The following is an 18,343-nucleotide window of genomic DNA, read 5'->3' on the forward strand; positions in this document are numbered from 1 at the left end:
ACAGTCTTGCAGACTTGTCATCAGGTCTTCAAACGACAGCATAGCTTTGTTTACTCCTCCGTACTGACTTCTGGTGCTGTCAGACACATTAGCAACACGCTGCTACGCTGGTCACGTGATATAAATCTGCTTCTACTATCCTCAAAACAGTAGTCATGGGAGAATGACGGCAACATGCTGCCACCTACAGGCGATTATCGGCTTTTCATTTCCCAAATTAAAATGTGTCTTACACATATCAGACACGTTCAAGGTGCAGATATCAGTGAGGCAGAATGCACTATGCTAAACGATGTTCTTTCCTTTTCTAACCACCGTCACAGTGGCAGTACGTGTATGTACCACTCCATGACAGAAGGGGTCGCTGCTGTGCGCTTAAGTAATATTTCTTTTCTGATGTTCAACAGAACAAGAACGTTTCGCGGCTGTGATTCGTTTAAGATCTGCGTTGCCAAGACATCACCAACAGTTTACAAATATGTCGACTATAATCTGAAGTGAACCAAATGGCTAACGTGGTTAATATATTATGTTTGTCGTCCATTTCACACCAGGTCGCGTGTGTTTTGCTGTTCGTTTCCTTGGCTCACACTCAAAACATTGTCGGTAAGACCTTGATATAAACGCATAATTCATCCAGTTTTACATAAAAGACTGGCTAACGGTTCCCAAGCTGACCTAGCTAGCTAATGCTAAAGAACTAGTTAGCTAGAAGACAACCGTCCTACCGTTAAAAGTTACGTCAACGTAATTTTACACCTTTTCAACATGATTTTACGAAGCTCGTATTTGAGGCATTAAACAGACATGTTGCTGTTAACAGTTTTCCAGCCGTCATATCTGACTGCAACCGGACCAACGGTGACTGCGCTTTTGCTTGGAAACACGTCGGACATCTCTCTGAATGTGAGGACAGTGTCTCCATCCAATAAAACAGGTAAAAGCTGTAAAGACTTCCAGATGCTCTGCTTTTAGACACGTTTGTTCATCAGTTAAGATATGTTTCAGCTATGTTTCTTGATCTAATATCCACCAGAACATTACCTGATGATTTAGTATGCTTTTCAGTGAAATGAGGGCCGTTATCGTTCTCCTGTGTTATGGTCCACAAAAAGAGAGAAGGAGGGCAACGATGTGGCTGTTTTGTGACTCTGTGATCTGTCATTTGGACTGATTTGGTGGTTGATGATGGTTTGTTGTCTTTTACAGGAGGCCTTGGCTCTCCATCATGTGTACCTCAGGTAACACAGTGGGTGCTCACAAAGGGGCAAGTGGGAAAGGTGAGAAGCCAGTCTCACAGTAAACAGTAATTTTCATCATGTTTAAAAGTCATGTTGAAATAATGCTGATAAAGCTGTTATTATATTATTGATATTTCTTTCATTTGGGGCCCCAGACTGCAGTTCGAGTTCAGCTGAGACTGGATAAAAGTCTGCGTTTGTGTGGTGAGAATGAGACAGACACAGACTGCTGTCCAGAGCCACTGTGTGTCCTGGAGACCCTTCAGGTGTCTGCCTGTGTGGGCGGCACACCTCAGGCATCACTGCTGATCCAAGCCAAGATACATGCCCTGTTGGTTCCTGCTAATGCTGGATCTGGTAATTCAAATGAAACTTGTATCTCGTCATAATGGGCCTTCGTGCTAAGGATGCGCCATATTTCTAATGAATGTAAATCACCCATCTGTTTCAGATAATAAAACAGCCATCCCAAACCAAGTGTACCAAACACTGGGCTCTTGTCCCTGTGACCTCACATTCAGCGCATGTGACACACGCTGCTGCTGTGACAAGGTATTTGCATCTTTCACATTATTACACTGTTTTAACAGGAGGACAGTGCATTTTGGGCAAGTATGTGTCCTTATGTATTAATCATTGATCACTTATTGCACACCCTTTCGCTCTTAACAGGACTGCTCCATTGAGGATTTGAAGCTTTTTGTGTCCCACTGTCTGCCAGGGCCCTTTGGTGGGCAGGTCTCTCCTGCTCCTGATTATCAGTGCTCTGTGCAGTCCTCTGAAAACTCCCCAGATTGGTTTCCATTTTTATGTGTCAGTTCTCCACCTGAGAACAACCCTTACCTTGGGCTTTTTTACCAAGGAGACACAATGTGAGAAATTATTGAATATATGTTTTTATTTTTTAATTGATTCATTCATACATTTTTGTGTGGCATTTTCATCATTTATGTTTTCTCTTTTCAACTTGTCCAGTGCATCTAAGCCCGGTCCATCCTTCCAAGGGCCTATTATGTCTGCTCCAGTGCCAGTTAATTCTTATATTCAAGGAAGTCCCATTTTCACATTAAATGACCAGTTCTTCACTATTCCCCAGGTTAGTTATGTGGATTTTGTTTCTTAATACAGTTTTTTTAGATTATGTTTTGCATTGTATGTCTTACCAGAGCTGTAACAACTAATCCCTTGTCTGTATCTGTTCCACAGAAGGTGCTTGGATGGTGTGTGAACAGTGCTCCTGTAGCATTTTTGAAAAATTTCAAAGTCAAATGTGTAACTATGCTACGCTCCTGTCCAACTGGATCTCCCTTACAGCCACTACCAGCAGATTTGAGAATTAAAGTGAAGAATGGGCAAGGGGGTATGTGATACCTGCAAAACATACCATCACAATGCTTTGATATGTTCTGGAGCTCTTTGAATCTGTGTGTCTTCAGTTTGTGGTTAATTTTTTTGCATGTATTTCAGGTGATGCGTTAGTGGATGTAATTGAAGAAGTGGCCAGTGACTTGAGTCAGTTTATTTTAAGCACAGATGCTGCTGCCTCTTCAGGTATGGATATTACAACATATTATTACTAAAACAACTTAAGCTGACAATTAACCTAAATGTTTACATTTGCTGATATTTCTCTGAAGACGAGAGGCTGGTCTGTGAGAATGTGACCTTAGCGCTGGATTACAAAATCTACTGGAAAGGAAATGGCATCACAAGTATCACACTGACACACACTGTTGGGACCATCACTTTAAATAGTAGTGGTAAGTGCCCACAAGGCTCACCCATGATTTGGCTTATCACCAGTCATAGTTTGTAGATACTTCATGTTTGGTGTACTTTGGCCTTATTTTTGCTGTTCTGTTTCCTGAACAGTGGCGTTAACTACAAGGTATTCTGCAGTGTTTTTAAATGGAGAATTCACTGTTGAGCCCAACTCAGGGAACCCAGGTGAGAGCAGAGATAAAATACTTTTTCCTGAGGATGGTTGTGAAGGTGAACTGTTAATAGGAAATACTTCACAGTACCTGTTACAGTGGGTAACACACACATCTTTTAAATGACAGGTTATCAGGTGGGACGGCCTGTTATTGCTGGAATTGTGGACACTTTGGACAATGACACAGGCTCAATACAGAGGACATCCATCAATCTTTGGAAACCAGGTAAAACTCGTTAAGTCATGTCGGTGATTTAGTCATCGTATATAATGGTGAACGTATATGTTAATTATGTGTATTTCAATGAAGTTGATTAAAAGACAAAATACCATTTTGTAATCTAATAACAGTGAGTGATGCATTCTGTTCCACTGCTGAGAAGAAACCGGTTCTCTTTGGGGAGAATTCAACATCAGGATGTTTGCTACCTGTGAGCCGACAGAGTCTGACTCAGTGTGATCTCCTGAGGTCAGTACCTCAGCACGAATTCATGTGTGATGTATATTTCTATGTATTTGTGCTGAAAAAAATATTTTTTTCTCTTTTAGAGAGACTGTTGCTTCTCTCCAGGCAGATTTGGTTAGAGCCACTTATGTGGCAAAGAGTGGAAACCCAGATCCTCTCATCATGACAGACTGGATTAACATAAGCTGTAAGTAGATGATGCAAACTAACAATTCAGACAGAGTTTGTGTCTTTGTGTAATGATAGCATGCATTTGCCAAATAATTTTTCATTTGGTTCTAACTAAATGTTACACGCAACATATAAATTCCAGTTGTGACGCTGAACTCGAGCACAACTATGGAAGACCCCACAAGTTCATGCTATGGGATTCCATCCCACCAGCATATCCGTGTTTGGAGTCTTATCACTGGTGTGGTAGATGGCATACCTCAAAAGGATATCCGTGCTTTGGAAGTCAGGTGTGTCTCAGGTGTACACTTATTTCAATGTGCAGTGTAGATCGTATTCTCAGTTCAGGAGGAGCTGTTTATCATTATTACCATAGTTACCATATGTCCTAATTCCCTTTAGTATTATAAGGCACTATGATTCAAGAATCTTATTCTGGTCATTTTTAGCTACAGCCTGTCCCCCTGGGCACTGGACTGTGGAGGAGGTGATGTCTCTGTATGTGCGGACCCAATGGAGACTCAGCTCTTCCCCATCACCACCTCAGTCACCTTTATTGACATTCCTATGGACCCAGGACCACCGAAAACCAGGTGCTTCCTCAAACATTAAGACTGCCCTCATGAAGGGAGTTGTTAACTTGAATCAAAGAAATGAATTCTTCGAGCTACTTGACTGATTCTAACCAAGAGTGTGATGTTTTTGTTGATTCCCCACCAGGTTTCAGATCAACTTCACAGAGTATGACTGTAACAGGAATGATGTGTGTTGGCCTGAGCTCGCCTTCCCCTTCACCAAGTATTACACAGGTGGGAATTCATCTAGTCCTGAAAAAATCTGTCCAGTTTTTTATTGCTTCCTTTAGTTGACTATTCAGTAAGTTGCAAATTTCATGCTAAAAAAATGAATTACTATGAAATTTCAGCATTTGAGTGTAACACTGTATAAAGATCTTTATATCCATCATTCCATCATCAGAGCTGATGGACTTGTGAATTTATTGAATAAGAATAATGCAGCATCAGTGATTTGTTTTACTTTTGTCTCTCCCAGGTGAGCCATACTCTCTGTCACTGGCTAAGAGCCTTATCTTGGTTTTCTTCTTTATCGCTGCCTCGATTCTTGGGACTCCATGGAGACAAATCCGACAGGCGTTGAACTGTGCCAATCTCTAACACGATGAGAGAATACTGAGAACAATGTCGAGGCAAAATTATGGGGGGCATAATGGTCGAGTGAGAGGCTAAACACGGCCATGTAGTTAAATGTCACTGAAATGTAATTGCACATTTTGTCCATTAGAAACAGTTAATAATGATGTTTTCACGTATTTAAAATATGTTTGTGGGAATGTAAATAGTTGTATTGCTGTACTATTTTGTAATAAAGATATTTTTTCTATTGCTTTTTTAAGACTCTATCCCTCAACATGCTTTTCAATCCAACTTTCTTACTGATAGGTCTGAAAAGTCTTATCTTACTTTAGTCCCACCTCAGTTTGTTTCTTAAGGAGTGCCGCAGAGCTCAGTTCTGGGTCATTGTTTATTCAGGTTTTAGATACTCCCTGAAGGGTCCATCATCAGCAGGCACAATAGTGTTACAGTGGTATGTAAACAGCACTAAATGCAACATAACTGCTGCTCCTTATATTTCTAGACCTTCACTCTGCCTCTGTCAGTTCTGTATGGATGACCCAATATTTCATTCAGCAGAATCAGGTCAGTCAGGATGTTCTATCAGTACCAAAATACTGAAGAATTAATATGTGTCTCACTCCTCCTGTCTTCTTGTTTGCCCTCAAACATATTTATCATTGTCTCATATTTAAAGAAAAAACCTGTTTTCTTTACCAACCTTTTTTGCCCTGGGCACCACTAACAGGTTAAACTGACAACTATGGTTTGTTCTTTCAAAGTAATTATATTCACAGAATAAACATTATGTCGTTAATCCCCCTAGAATATGGTTGCACTCATTTTAAACATTCCAGACACTTCCGCAAAGTTTTTTACACCCATTTTTCAATTTATTTTGTCTGGCAGGCCTATTAGGCTCTGATAGTATATAGTATATTATGTCTCCCTATCAATCAAGACGTATGCAAAAAGTGGGTGTATGAGCGTCCATTCGCCTTCAGACAGAGCTGAGGGTTAAAGAGTCCCTTGTACAGTGACTGTAGTGCGCAGACTCCAGGAGGCGGTGGTCATTGGTCAAAGGTGCATCTCACTGCCGTGGAAGTTGTTCGCGTTCAACAGAGTGAGGTGGAGTGACGTGTAGTACTATGGACATGGCAAGCGGACGTCTGCTGAAACTTCATAAACTATGAGAAGAGTTGCGACCACATATTTGGATATGCAACGTCAGCGGTCTTAACACCGACTGCCTCACAATTTCAGGTTGAACTTTGATGAAACAAGTTTTTCATCCAAGAATTAACAAGACGGCGCTCACCGGCTAAGTTAGCCCATTAGCTAACCGGAGCAGCCTCTGCTGTAGCGATAGCTGTCTAAAGTGTCCGTTATGTAAATCAAATATTGTTTTATGACGGAAGCCAAACCATGAAAACACAACGAAGCAGTCAAATGACCGCCGTTGACGTGCTATAATTCACAAAAAGCGCACTAGTTATCTTGCTAATATTAGCACGTCGTCGGAGCAGGCGAACAGTCAGAGCGGACTGCCAAAATGAGCTCCCTGCTCCGGGGTGAGGAGATGTGTCTGGCCCAACTGTTTCTACAGTCCGGATCAGCATACGACTGCATCAGTGAACTTGGAGAACTGGGGCTTGTGGAGTTCAGAGACGTAAGTGCAGAAATAGACCAGTTTTAATATCCTGCAAGACGTTAATGTCTCACTTGAAAGTTAGTGCTGAGTTGAGTAAAATCGGAAGCACTCGATAAAGTGCTGTTTGTTTACGGTCGTGATGCGTACATACCGTCAGAGTTCGTGACTTTATGTCAGAGCAGACGTGGCCATTTTTCTTGTCACTTACAAAAGAAAGGTGTCGATATCCTTCAGATCACAGCTGTTGTAGAATGCTGCTGTAAAGTGGCCTGAACAGGAACTTGCTGTGAGATTTATGATGATTCGTCCTGAAGAAAGTGATAAAGTTATTTCCACAATGCCTCAGTGATGAGTGGGAACGACGACTGTTAATCGTCCAGTTCGTGACTGAATGTGTCTCTTGCACTTGTTTCAGCTTAATCCCAGTGTGAACGCATTCCAGCGAAAGCATGTCAATGAGATCAAGAAATGTGAAGAGATGGAGAGGATCCTTGGTAAGCATTTGTTGATGTCTGATATACAGTTTACCACTAAGGCTCTGCATCTGCTCATTGAGTTGTACTTGATAAGATTTGGTCAGGGAATTAAATTATTTTGCCCCGGACGGGGTGAAGACAAAGCTATGATTGGATGCAGAAGCAAAGCAGGAATGCATGAAGCCACAGAGGACCTTCGCACTGAATTGAATTGAGAAGCAGTGACCCTCCAGTCATGAGAAATGTCAGCTGGTTGTAGATTTAGTTACATTAAAGCCTCCTCTTTGGTTAACCAAACCCCTTATTATTACATTAAGATTATTACATTGAGAGAAGAATGACAGACTGAGACGTTTCTTCACATCCAGTTTTTGAAAGGATGGTATTTGAAAGGTTTTTTTTTGTGTCCTAGAAATAATTTTCTTAATATCTTTCAACAGGATACCTTCTTAGGGAAGTCAAGAAAGCAGACATTTCACTACCAGAAGGAGACGTGAACCCAGTGGCTCCTTTACCCAAGCATGTCATGGCTATAATGGTTAGTTAGTTTCTTAAGTCTCATCATTTATCATTTTTGAATATATGTTGGTGGCAGGACAGTTTTGAAATCGGTGTTGAATTAGTGCCACTGCATCTAAATCAATGTGGTGGAGTACTTTCTCTATGTAAAACACTGACTCTCAGTTCTGCTCTAGTCTGTGAAAACTGGTAAATTACAACCAAGGTGGTGTTCAAGCATACACATTTTTGTTGTTGTTATGTGACTGGATGTCTGTGTGTGTATTCACAGGAGCAGCTGCAGAGGCTAGAAGTAGAGTTAGGTGAAGTCACAAGGAACAAAGAGAAGCTGCAGAGGAACTTACTGGAGCTGACAGAGTACACACACATGCTGCGCATCACCCGCAGCTTCGTACAGCGAACTACTGAGGTTTGTGTGTCAGTCTGTAACGTGCCCCGGATTCTGTGCACCCACGTTTACATCCTGCTCACACAGCAAAGATTTATTCAATGTGGCTATTAAGATCTGCTCTTTGATTCGATATTCTTCTTTCCTCTCTTTAGCGAGAGCCCCTGCAAGTTCAGTATGAGGAGTTTCCCTTCCTAGAAAAAGACACGATGATGGACTACAGCAGCATGCAGAGGCTAGGAGCCAAACTGGGGTGAGTGATGAATTCTGCTAGCCTTATCAGCATTATGTTTATCTTAGTGTTTGGACTTGGAGTTTGATTTATCTTAGAGGTGACAGTATGCAGTAGGTCTGTCACAGTGTACCATTTTCCACAGCTGTCATGACATTTTAAAAATGAAATAGGAATATCAAGTGACTTTCAAGCCAGTATATCATGAGGGGAAAAGTACATGGGTTGCACAGTTACTGCTAGACATTTAAAGAATTTATTTTCCTCAGAAGTAGTTTCCTGCGTTGTCTGTCACTCCTCACCTCCAGATGCACTTTGTACACAGTTCACGCACAAACAAGAAATTCACAAGTTGCTGTCACTGAAATGCAGCTCTGTCCCTGTGCCAACAACATGTTACTCAAATAAAACCTTATTCTTAGATTTTATGCGTCTTGAAAAAGTTAGTTTGAATGGTGTGGGAATACGTTGAACTCGAGTTCTTGTTGTCTGTGATTGTCTCAGCAGAGACAGAGAGGGCTCAGAGGAAACAGCTAACCTCATAGTTGCGTATCTGAAGTAATTTTGCCGCTTCTCTGCAGCACACAAAGCATCACAGCTACAGCAGAAAAGAGGACGTCTTTTTGACTTGGGAAATGTAGTTATGAAAGCAATTCAAACAATGTTTAAGACGAATTTTGAATGATTTAATTGAAGGTTTTGTTGTGATGTTGTAATGATATCATTATTGCGATATTTTAAATGCCCTAGTAGGCTCATATCTTCAGCTCTTTGTAAAGTTCTCCTCGTTCTGTTGCAGCTTCATTTCTGGGCTTATTCAGAGGGTGAAGATCGAGGCCTTTGAGCGGATGCTGTGGAGAGTATGTAAAGGTTACACCATCCTCAGCTACGCAGAGGTCGAGGAGTATCTGGAAAATCCTGACACAGTAGGTTTCCCAAAGCTAGCCTTGTCCAGGATTGGTGCTAAAGTTTAATGGCTTATGTTTAGTCTTCCCTGCGTTATGAAGTGAGATTCAAATATCAATAAGGAAATAAAAAGAAGCATTTGCATGAATTACATAGTTTGTCTTACTTGCAGGGTGCTTAATTTTTTTTTTATTTTTAATTTACAATAAGACAACAAACTTGACAGATGCAAGTTTATTTAAACACTTTGGGCCTCATCCAAGAAATGTATGTGAGGACAGATTGGATCTTCTATGTCCACACGAAGGCTTATGATAACAACATCATTGAGATTACACGATCATTGTTTTGAATTCGGCTTCGCAATGATGCTCTCAGTTTGTTTTGTGTTAAAAATGCAGCGCACCCCCTTTCTTTACAGCGGTGTGAATTCACCCTTTCCTTAAAGCCCAAACTCACTCTGAGCCAGACTGTGCCAAGCTTAGTTACAGTACCGGTGCTTGTAGCGGCCAAAAAGAATGAGTGAGCCACATTTCAGGAGTCCTTTCTTACAATTTATATACCAATTAAAAATGACATTATGATACACATTACACATTGAATAAGTCTTTATAATTATTATAGTTTTAGCATTCGAAGACATTTGTTTTTGCAGTTGACTTATATTTAAAGGTCAAGGCTAAATAAAGATTATTTATTTGTTTGGGCTTTTTCAGCCTTTGTTTTGATAGAGCAGTTTTAAGAGATTAACTTTTGTGGGACAAAATAAATCTTCTCTATTTCCAGAATTTTTGTAGATTAGATCAAAATTGATGTGCAGTGGAAACCTTTTATTGGCTGATGTGCGTCATGTGTTACCATATTCTGTGGCGTGCTCAAGATCACTTTTGTCTGGAAATTTCACATATTCCAACATGGTTTGTATTTTCTACATTATAATTATTTAGCTAGATTAGTTTAGCAAAACAGAAAAAAAAAAAATTGCTTGACATAACATGATGCATGATGCTAAGTATTGCTAAAAATAGCGGTGTTGCTTCCTTTCTGTGTCGTGTTGCCACAGTGGAGCGATAAGAAGCAGTGCAGACGACAGGGTATTGTAGAGCATTGCAGGTGACAAAAAGGAAAATTATATGACAATGACCAAATTATATTTGTTAAATGTTGTGAAAATGCAAATCACACTGGTGAAGCTGTTGTAATGTCTGTTCAAGTCTCTCTTATTGATCTCATAAACAATGAGTGCTGTGATCTTGTCTGTTCATATTGATTGACAGCCCTAATCCACTTATCCATTTCCTCTGCTTGACCAGGCGGCAGGCACGCAGGGCTGCCACTGATCAGTTATGGAATGTCGGGACGTACTTTGACTGAAAATTTATGAGCAATGTTAATGGAAAAAAACGGCAGTCATGCTTCTCCAAAAAAAATTGGTTAGAGAAAGCTTCAGGCTGCTGTTTCAAAACTAAGAATGAACTTTACAACTCAAGGTCTTCTCTGTTTTGTTTTGGTAATGAGCAGCTTGATTTCACGAACACGTATAAATATGTCTTCTCTGTTCATGTTTATGAAGCGTACAGAAAGTTTAACCGTCGCTTGAAAATCTACACTGGACTCAAAAGTACACTTCCTTTATTTATTATCAGTGGAACATCTGTTATCGCTGAAGCACTTGGCCTTATTTTCTGTCTGCAGGGTGAGCCAACCAAATGCGTGGTGTTCTTGATCTCTTACTGGGGAGACCAGATTGGCCAGAAAGTGAAGAAGATCTGTGACTGGTAATCATTCCTAATGTCTGTTTACTCTCTTTTTCTTGCCATAGTAGCAGCAGTGAGTTGTGAATAACATACTTTTTTCTCTCCATAGCTACCACTGTCACCTGTATCCCTATCCCAGTAGCAATGAGGAGAGGAATGATGTCGTGGAGGGGCTAAGAACTCGCATTCAGGACCTGCACACAGTATGTCTGACGATGCAGATGTTTAATTAGTGACAGAATAAGTAGTTGTTCTATTTGTCATTCACTGAAGGATTACTCATACGTGCATTTCCTGTCATCTCCCTGTTAATATATAAACTAGATCATTATAATATGAGCTGCCCTGGGCGGGTTTTAAGCTAAAGGAACACAATGTTTTCTACAATAAGCTTGCCAAAATGCTGTGTTCAGTGAATCACATTGCATCCAGTAAGGATTTCTCTTTTGCACCAGCAAATGGCAAAATTCAATGGCTGGTTTTACTGTCTAAGATTTTAACTCCTTCTTCCTTCTGGTGAAGCAGTCCAGGCTGTTACAGGGTTAGTCAGGTTTCACTGTGAATCATTTGGTAGCTTTAACCGACTGTGAATGAAAAACAGAATTGTGCTCAGCCCCTGTAGCACATGATCAGCATGAGGCCTCAGCTGAAAGTTGGAAAGTTTTTTCCCCCTCTCTCTTTTCATCCCTTCGCTTACTTGACTGTTTCACTTGTCTGCCTTCTCTCTCTCTCTCTCTCTCTCTCTCTCTCTCTCTCTCTCACACACATGCACATGCTTCGTGTCCTGTCAGTGTTTGGCAAATAGTCATAGAAACTTTAATGAAAAGTCAAGTTTTGCACACTTTTTTGAGAGTCTTAAATGTCTTCTACTTTGATGTAGCTCACCAAGAGTCCTGTTGATTCCTTACTGTGTCCAGGTGCTGCATAGGACAGAGGACTACCTGAGACAGGTCCTGATTAAGGCTTCAGAGTCCGTCTACACCTGGGTCATCCAGGTCAAGAAGATGAAGGCCATCTACTACATTCTGAACCTGTGTAGTTTTGATGTCACGAGCAAGTGTCTGATCGCTGAGGTGTGGTGTCCTGTCAACGACATTCCCACCCTGCGGAGGGCCCTGGAAGAAGGATCGGTGAGGAAGCTCTTTCCAGACTTGCTCTATTTGAATTTGGCCTCACTGCAGGCTTTCTTCTTCTGTTTATTTAACCCCAGCAGCTGCTTCATGAACTGGGGTATTGTTACGATGAAAGCAAGGACTGTATGAGACATTGCTTTTATTTTGCCTTCTATAGTTTAAGGAAAAAGACATTTTACATGACTTGGCGAGGGTGCTGAAAGACCACTATTCATCCAGCTTGCAGGAGGACAGAGTGTGTATTTGAGAAAAAAACAAAACAAAGTTCCACTCATGGGGATGACTGTTGCCCCAGAAGTTTATTTATGATGATGATAAAACTGCTTAACCACAAAGGGACGTTGTATCAGCAGTTTCAGTTTCAAAACACAAAATGGTGAAATTAGGTTATGCTGACATTATGATTTAACCTTGTTATTTCAGAGGAAAAGCGGCGCAACAGTTCCTTCCTTTGTCAATCGTATCCCCACCAGTGACACTCCCCCCACCCTGATCAGGACCAACAAATTTACCTCTGGCTTCCAGAATATTGTGGATGCCTATGGAGTGGGCAGTTACAGGGAGGTTAACCCTGGTGAGTGTGATCCTTTCTTTTTCCTCTCTGCATGTGCACACAAAATAAAAATGTGCATGGGCCAAACTAAAATGCAAAATCAACACTCACTCTATCACAAGAAGTTACAGCAACACGACTGTGTTGCACAACAGGAAAAAATAAGAGCCTTTGGTTGCAATTGCGTAATACTTCCTCCTCTGATAACACATGCATAATGTAACCAGACTCTGAGGTGATGGGAATGTGCCACCAGTGGAGCTGTTGAGTTACATTCACACTCACAGTCTGTAATCATTGTACTTCTCGTTAACTTACCTGGTTTTAATCCAGATTTTTATGTAGCTTTTTGTGTCAACACTTACAGTTACGTAGTTTTTATTATGATTGAGTTTTTGTGTTTTGTGCAGAACCTGTTGTCTTTCTTATCTCTCTAATATTTTATTAGTGCTACAGGATATGAATCTAGTCTTAAGTTTTTCTTTTTTTTTTTCGCTCCTTCTTGTTGTTAGCTCCTTTCACAATCATCACTTTCCCATTCCTGTTCGCTGTGATGTTTGGGGACCTGGGTCATGGACTCATCATGGCTCTGTTCGCTTTCTGGATGGTGCTGTACGAGAACAACCGCAAACTTAAAAACACAAGGAATGAGGTGAATGAGTACTGCGAAGCAAATGTTTTTACCGACAGTAATACTCAGTTCAAAGCTCACTTACAGTAACTTACAAATGCCAGTGTGTGTGATATTGTGTGTCTGAAGCGTAACTGAGCGACGTGATGTGTACACGCAGATCTGGAACACGTTCTTTGAAGGGCGTTACATCATCCTGATGATGGGCCTGTTCTCCATCTACACTGGTCTGATATACAACGACTGTTTCTCAAAGTCGCTGAACATCTTTGGTTCTGGATGGAATGTGTCAGCCATGTTCACTGCAGAGGTGTGGAAGTGAGTACCTCGTGACCAGAAGGTCGTCACTGTAACAGTAAAACAGCTTGAAGATCTGAAGATAAGATGATGTTATTGGATTTTTTTTTTTTTTTCATAAGGAAGTACATTTAACAAACACTGGTGGTTTTATTTGTACCTAACAGGCAAGATGACCTCCATGGGAATCGTCTTCTTACTCTGGATCCAAATGTTACGGGAGTTTTCACGGGACCGTACCCTCTGGGAATTGACCCGGTGAGTAGAGAGTATGGAAGACTAGTCATCATGAACAACATGATTTGTCTCGTAATACCTCATATACAAAGATTTTAATGGCCGCTTTACGCTCTAAAATGGCCATGGTCATCATACTCACAATCACAGTAAAAAGCACTTTTACAGTTACAAACATAAGCGAGCTGACGTAATCGCTAAAACAATTTAAGAACATGTTAATTAGCTTCCTGGTTACCACACTGATTAACTGAACAATGAGGACAACTAGTTGCTTCCATAACCTACAGAAGTGATTCATCAATCCTGTCAGTTCCCGAAAGACACTTAACACACAAAGTGTTTCTAATTTAGCAATTATGCTTGAGGATTTTATGTATTCCTAGAATACTTGTTAAAGAGTCCCAAACTGACTGTCTGTTATTGGAGAAAGACTTCGCTGTACCCGGCAGTACACCAAAAAAGAGGCAGCAGGGGATTAAAGAAGCAGCCATTGTAAGAGTATCGTAGTGATATTCAGTACCACAGTAACCCGTTAGACTGATTCGTGGACGCCGTATCCATCCCTCTGACATCAGCTTAACGTCCCTGTGACTGGCTCCCCTCCAGGAGCAGTAATGCTATTCTTACATGGCACCAATGAAAAGACACAGCTAGTTAATCTCTTATCAATCAAATGTACTCATTTTGTCATCCAGTATATGTCCTCTTTCTTTTCTCAAGATTTGGAACTTGGCATCCAACCGCCTCACATTTCTCAACTCCTATAAGATGAAGATGTCAGTGATATTGGGCATCATACACATGAGTTTTGGGGTCATCCTCAGCACTTATAATCACTTGTAAGTGCTATTTTGTTTGTTTTTTATCTTATAAAGCCCTTAATGTGAGATGTTTTTGTTTTTAATAGCCTGCCTTATTTCTTTAAACAAAAACAGGCACTTTAGGAAGAAGCACAACCTGTACTTGGTGTTTCTCCCTGAGCTCCTCTTCCTGCTGTGTCTGTTTGGCTACCTGGTGTTCATGATATTGTACAAGTGGCTGGCATTCTCTGCTAAGGACTCCAGACATGCCCCGAGCATCCTCATCCTCTTCATAAACATGTTCCTCATGCAGGGTGATGCCGTGCAGCCCCTCTACCCAGGACAGGTGGGAATCTGATGTTACACTCCGTTCCTGCTACAGTGTCTATCGTGTCTTTGCCTTAATGATAATAATGCCTTCAAAATATGCAACAGGTGTTACTGAGACAGTTCATAACAATGTCATGCAATATTGTCTTCTTCCAGGCTGGCTTGCAGATATTTCTGGTGGTCATTGCTGTTCTCTCAGTGCCTGTCCTGCTCTTGGGGAAACCTGTCTATCTTTATTGGCTTCACAATGGAAGCCACCGCCTAGGAATGTACAGGGTGAGGGTTTGAAATACATGTCTGCCTGTCAATGTGTGCACAGATGTGAGAAACATCTCCTGATATTTGTTCTGTGACTGTAAATATGCAAATCTGATGAATTTCTCTGTGTTGTCAGGGATACGAGCGCGTGCGACGTAACAGCGAAGAGGAGCTCTGCCTAATGAGGGCTCATGACATGGAGGAGGGCAGCAGTCACAGCGATCTCTCCTCCAGTGGAGAGCGCCAGACTGAGGAGGTGTGCACAGAAAAACAGCTGGATTGATGCCCATTAATCTTAAACTTTATTAAAAGCAGCCAATGCTATTTTTTACTGCTTTCTGTCAGTGGTGCTGAGTTTTGTTTTGTCGTTGCAATAGTTTGACTTTGCCGATGAGCTCCTGCATCAGGCCATCCACACTATAGAGTACTGCCTGGGTTGCATCTCCAACACAGCCTCCTACCTAAGGCTCTGGGCTCTGAGCCTGGCACATGCCCGTGAGTACGATGGTTTGCACTACGGCGCACAGGTAGTCTGTCCCTGCACACGCACACACTGAGTGCAAAAGTCATGAGTAAAATCATGAGTAACTCAAGAGTGTCTTAGTTACATGGAGCTTACGTCCCAAATCAAAGAATTTCAGATTTCAGAGTGAAGGGTGTGAAGGGCCAGTCCCTTTTGTCTGTGTGGTAATTTCCTAAATGGATGGTGCACATGCTCCGTTCTCTGCTTTTGACAGAGTTATCAGAGGTGCTGTGGGCGATGGTGATGCGAGTAGGACTACGAATGGACACCATTCTTGGGGTTTTATTCCTGGTGCCTGTGTTTGGCCTGTTTGCCGTTCTCACTGTGTCCATCCTCCTGGTAATGGAGGGTCTGTCTGCATTCCTTCATGCCCTCCGGCTGCACTGGTAAGATAACAGTAAACGCTAAAGTACTTGTGTCATCGACGGGGCCAAAGTGCACTGAATTATCTCAGCGTTTTATATTTACAGCAGCTGTTTGTTTCTTCCTCAGGGTGGAGTTTCAGAATAAATTCTACAGTGGGACTGGAATCAAGTTTTGCCCCTTTTCCTTCTCTCTCCTGCCCTCCAGCTTTGAGCACGACGGCTTACTGTGAAAGGACTCTGATTATTCTGTTGGCTGTTAAACGGAGCCAAAGCAAACCTGCAGGGTTCCATGCTGATCGACATATTCCAGATATGTCAAGAAGTTATTTTGGATTTTTCTTTTCATCTTTTAACAATTTGACATGTAAAGGAAGTGTGTGGTGAGCTTCACAAACACGCCGCCTTCCCGACAGTTTCAAGAACACAAACAGCACAGAAATGTATGTATTAAAGGGTATTTTGTACCAGGATCAATATGCTTCACTGCAGAGCATTTTGTGAGGCTCATAATGTGTCTGGCAGTTATTGGTAGCAGTTGTTGATGTCGCTGGAGAACCACATCTGCCAAACTTATGATAAATAAGCAAAAAGGGTATACGATTTTAGTATAATAATAATAATAATCAGAATTTGGCTACACAGATGGCATTTGTTGGATAAATTTGAATTATTTTCATTGGATTTGCTGATTAAATAAGATGAAAGCTAAAGCAACATCCACCTTTTCCATTTAAGTGGAATGTTTGAGAAAAATATCCTTATTTATTTTTTTCTGTTTCACTCCATTTGTTCTCTTCTGTGACTAGTTCATTGATTTGGTCATAATTGTGTATATTCATGCAGTTATTTAAAATTTTGATTCTTTTCCCACAGAGTTTCAGTTGTGGCAGATCTGGTTTCCATACACTGGGTAGCGAGCCACCTTTCAGTCACATAGTTCTTGCTCAACTTTATGTTGCACTGACTTCTTTACAGAAGTTCAACCAAATGACAGCATACTGTATGATTCTTGAGTTTCCCTTACAGAAACACTACAAAGGATCGATGACTTTTCAGTGTTGAAAAGTGCTCGGGCAGGCGTGCGAGGAGATGTACAGTATGTACTTTTACAGAGTAATTTTTTAATTTATTATATTTTAAAATGTTGCATCAGAATTAAAGATGAATGTTAATGGGATAAAAGTTTTACTTTTATGCATTCACAGTGTTGCCTATGCGTCTGTCTCTTTCTGTACAGGTTAACATTCCACGCATGGAAATTGTTCATTTGTTGACTCGGGTCGGGATCCCTTTACTTTGAATGGTCCTACATACATATTCAACACAGTAGTTCAACTGTGTTAAATCTCATTAGGACAAGATTGAATTATGTACTAATGTCAGGCGTTCGTAACATTTGTTGATTTTGTTAATTTGTTGATATTATATGGATTTGGCATTTTTTCTAAGGGAAGGAGACGTAATTGTCACATTATTGCGATGTCTGCACTTTCATTGGCAACTCAGTTTGCTACAGTAAGATGCTGCCAAATGATAGTCTTCACCTTGTCTTGTTTAACAATATGGAGTGAAATCCATATTCCAAGTGGCAGTCAGTGTTTTGTTGAGGCAAGTGGTGTTTGATAGATTAACACGTAGTTGAATGGTTATTGTAATTTCTTCTAGTGCAGCCCTTATCGTATCATTCATTTTAATATTTTTTCATTGACAAACACTCCATGCTCTTCATTTGAGAAAATCATCCTCCTGTCAATAATAAATTGTATTTGTTTGAGTTATGCCCATAAATGCCTTTCTTACTGTATCTGGGTTTAAACCACATATAGTTATAATAAGATGCACACAAAACAAAGCTATATGGAAGTCAACACCAAAACATTTGACCCCCTTAATGTGCCAACATTGTATGATTTTAATGTTTGAGGGCTTCCAGCACTGTATGACCAGATTCGTTAAGTCTTGTGTGTAGTCACCCTCTCTGAAAGTATAATTTATCACCAGGTAAGGTGACCTTTTTTTTGCTTTTGCAATTTGAATTAAATGTACACACATGCTGACCGCATATGAAAGCCTTGGTGCAGTACACTGGAGAGACACAAAACATCCACTTTGTGTCATTTTTATCAAATCAGTTGTCTGTTTATCCTTTTCTGACTCATTAACTCATTACTGATATGACTGACTGTCAATTAAACCAGCTGATCAAATGATTTATTAGTTTTTGATAAATTACTGAAGTAGCACCCCATTAATAGCAGTCTCTGTATGTATGTATTTATTTATTTATTTTTGTTTTATTGATCTTGACTGTCGAGTCATATGTTGATGCAGTGATTG

The 18,343-nt window shown here is 40.7% G+C and overlaps 2 protein-coding genes across 2 annotated transcripts; both read left to right on the forward strand.

Annotated features, from left to right (window-relative positions):
* Positions 1-453: 453 nt before the first annotated feature.
* On the forward strand, positions 454-5,549 carry tctn2 (tectonic family member 2). Its single transcript, XM_070963981.1, has 18 exons — positions 454-606; positions 824-937; positions 1,210-1,280; positions 1,397-1,598; positions 1,693-1,793; positions 1,914-2,113; positions 2,217-2,337; positions 2,448-2,601; positions 2,709-2,792; positions 2,879-3,001; positions 3,114-3,188; positions 3,305-3,403; positions 3,529-3,646; positions 3,727-3,830; positions 3,957-4,104; positions 4,264-4,407; positions 4,535-4,623; positions 4,868-5,549. The coding sequence occupies exons 1-18, from the start codon at positions 507-509 to the stop codon at positions 4,987-4,989; spliced, it is 2,169 nt and encodes a 722-aa protein (XP_070820082.1). The 5' UTR covers positions 454-506; the 3' UTR covers positions 4,990-5,549.
* A 477-nt stretch (positions 5,550-6,026) lies between these two features.
* On the forward strand, positions 6,027-17,840 carry atp6v0a2b (ATPase H+ transporting V0 subunit a2b). Its single transcript, XM_070963980.1, has 20 exons — positions 6,027-6,616; positions 7,014-7,092; positions 7,515-7,612; positions 7,865-8,002; positions 8,137-8,234; positions 9,013-9,139; positions 10,815-10,897; positions 10,986-11,079; positions 11,794-12,006; positions 12,433-12,583; positions 13,075-13,214; positions 13,354-13,511; positions 13,658-13,748; positions 14,451-14,569; positions 14,666-14,876; positions 15,017-15,136; positions 15,255-15,374; positions 15,496-15,613; positions 15,856-16,027; positions 16,134-17,840. The coding sequence occupies exons 1-20, from the start codon at positions 6,500-6,502 to the stop codon at positions 16,234-16,236; spliced, it is 2,550 nt and encodes an 849-aa protein (XP_070820081.1). The 5' UTR covers positions 6,027-6,499; the 3' UTR covers positions 16,237-17,840.
* The last annotated feature ends 503 nt before the right edge of the window (positions 17,841-18,343 follow it).

Source organism: Chaetodon trifascialis, chromosome 6 (genome assembly GCF_039877785.1).
Source record: "Chaetodon trifascialis isolate fChaTrf1 chromosome 6, fChaTrf1.hap1, whole genome shotgun sequence".
Taxonomy (NCBI): domain Eukaryota; kingdom Metazoa; phylum Chordata; class Actinopteri; order Chaetodontiformes; family Chaetodontidae; genus Chaetodon; species Chaetodon trifascialis.

Coding starts and splice junctions, on each gene's coding strand:
- atp6v0a2b (XM_070963980.1), top strand. CDS start 6,500: ATGAGCTCCCTGCTCCGGGGTGAGGAGATGTGTCTGGCCCAACTGTTT. Junction 12,584..13,074: donor TTACAGGGAGGTTAACCCTG/GTGAGTGTGATC, acceptor TCTTGTTGTTAG/CTCCTTTCACAATCATCACT. Junction 15,614..15,855: donor TCTGAGCCTGGCACATGCCC/GTGAGTACGATG, acceptor TGCTTTTGACAG/AGTTATCAGAGGTGCTGTGG.
- tctn2 (XM_070963981.1), top strand. CDS start 507: ATGGCTAACGTGGTTAATATATTATGTTTGTCGTCCATTTCACACCAG. Junction 2,114..2,216: donor TTTTACCAAGGAGACACAAT/GTGAGAAATTAT, acceptor CAACTTGTCCAG/TGCATCTAAGCCCGGTCCAT. Junction 2,602..2,708: donor AGTGAAGAATGGGCAAGGGG/GTATGTGATACC, acceptor CATGTATTTCAG/GTGATGCGTTAGTGGATGTA.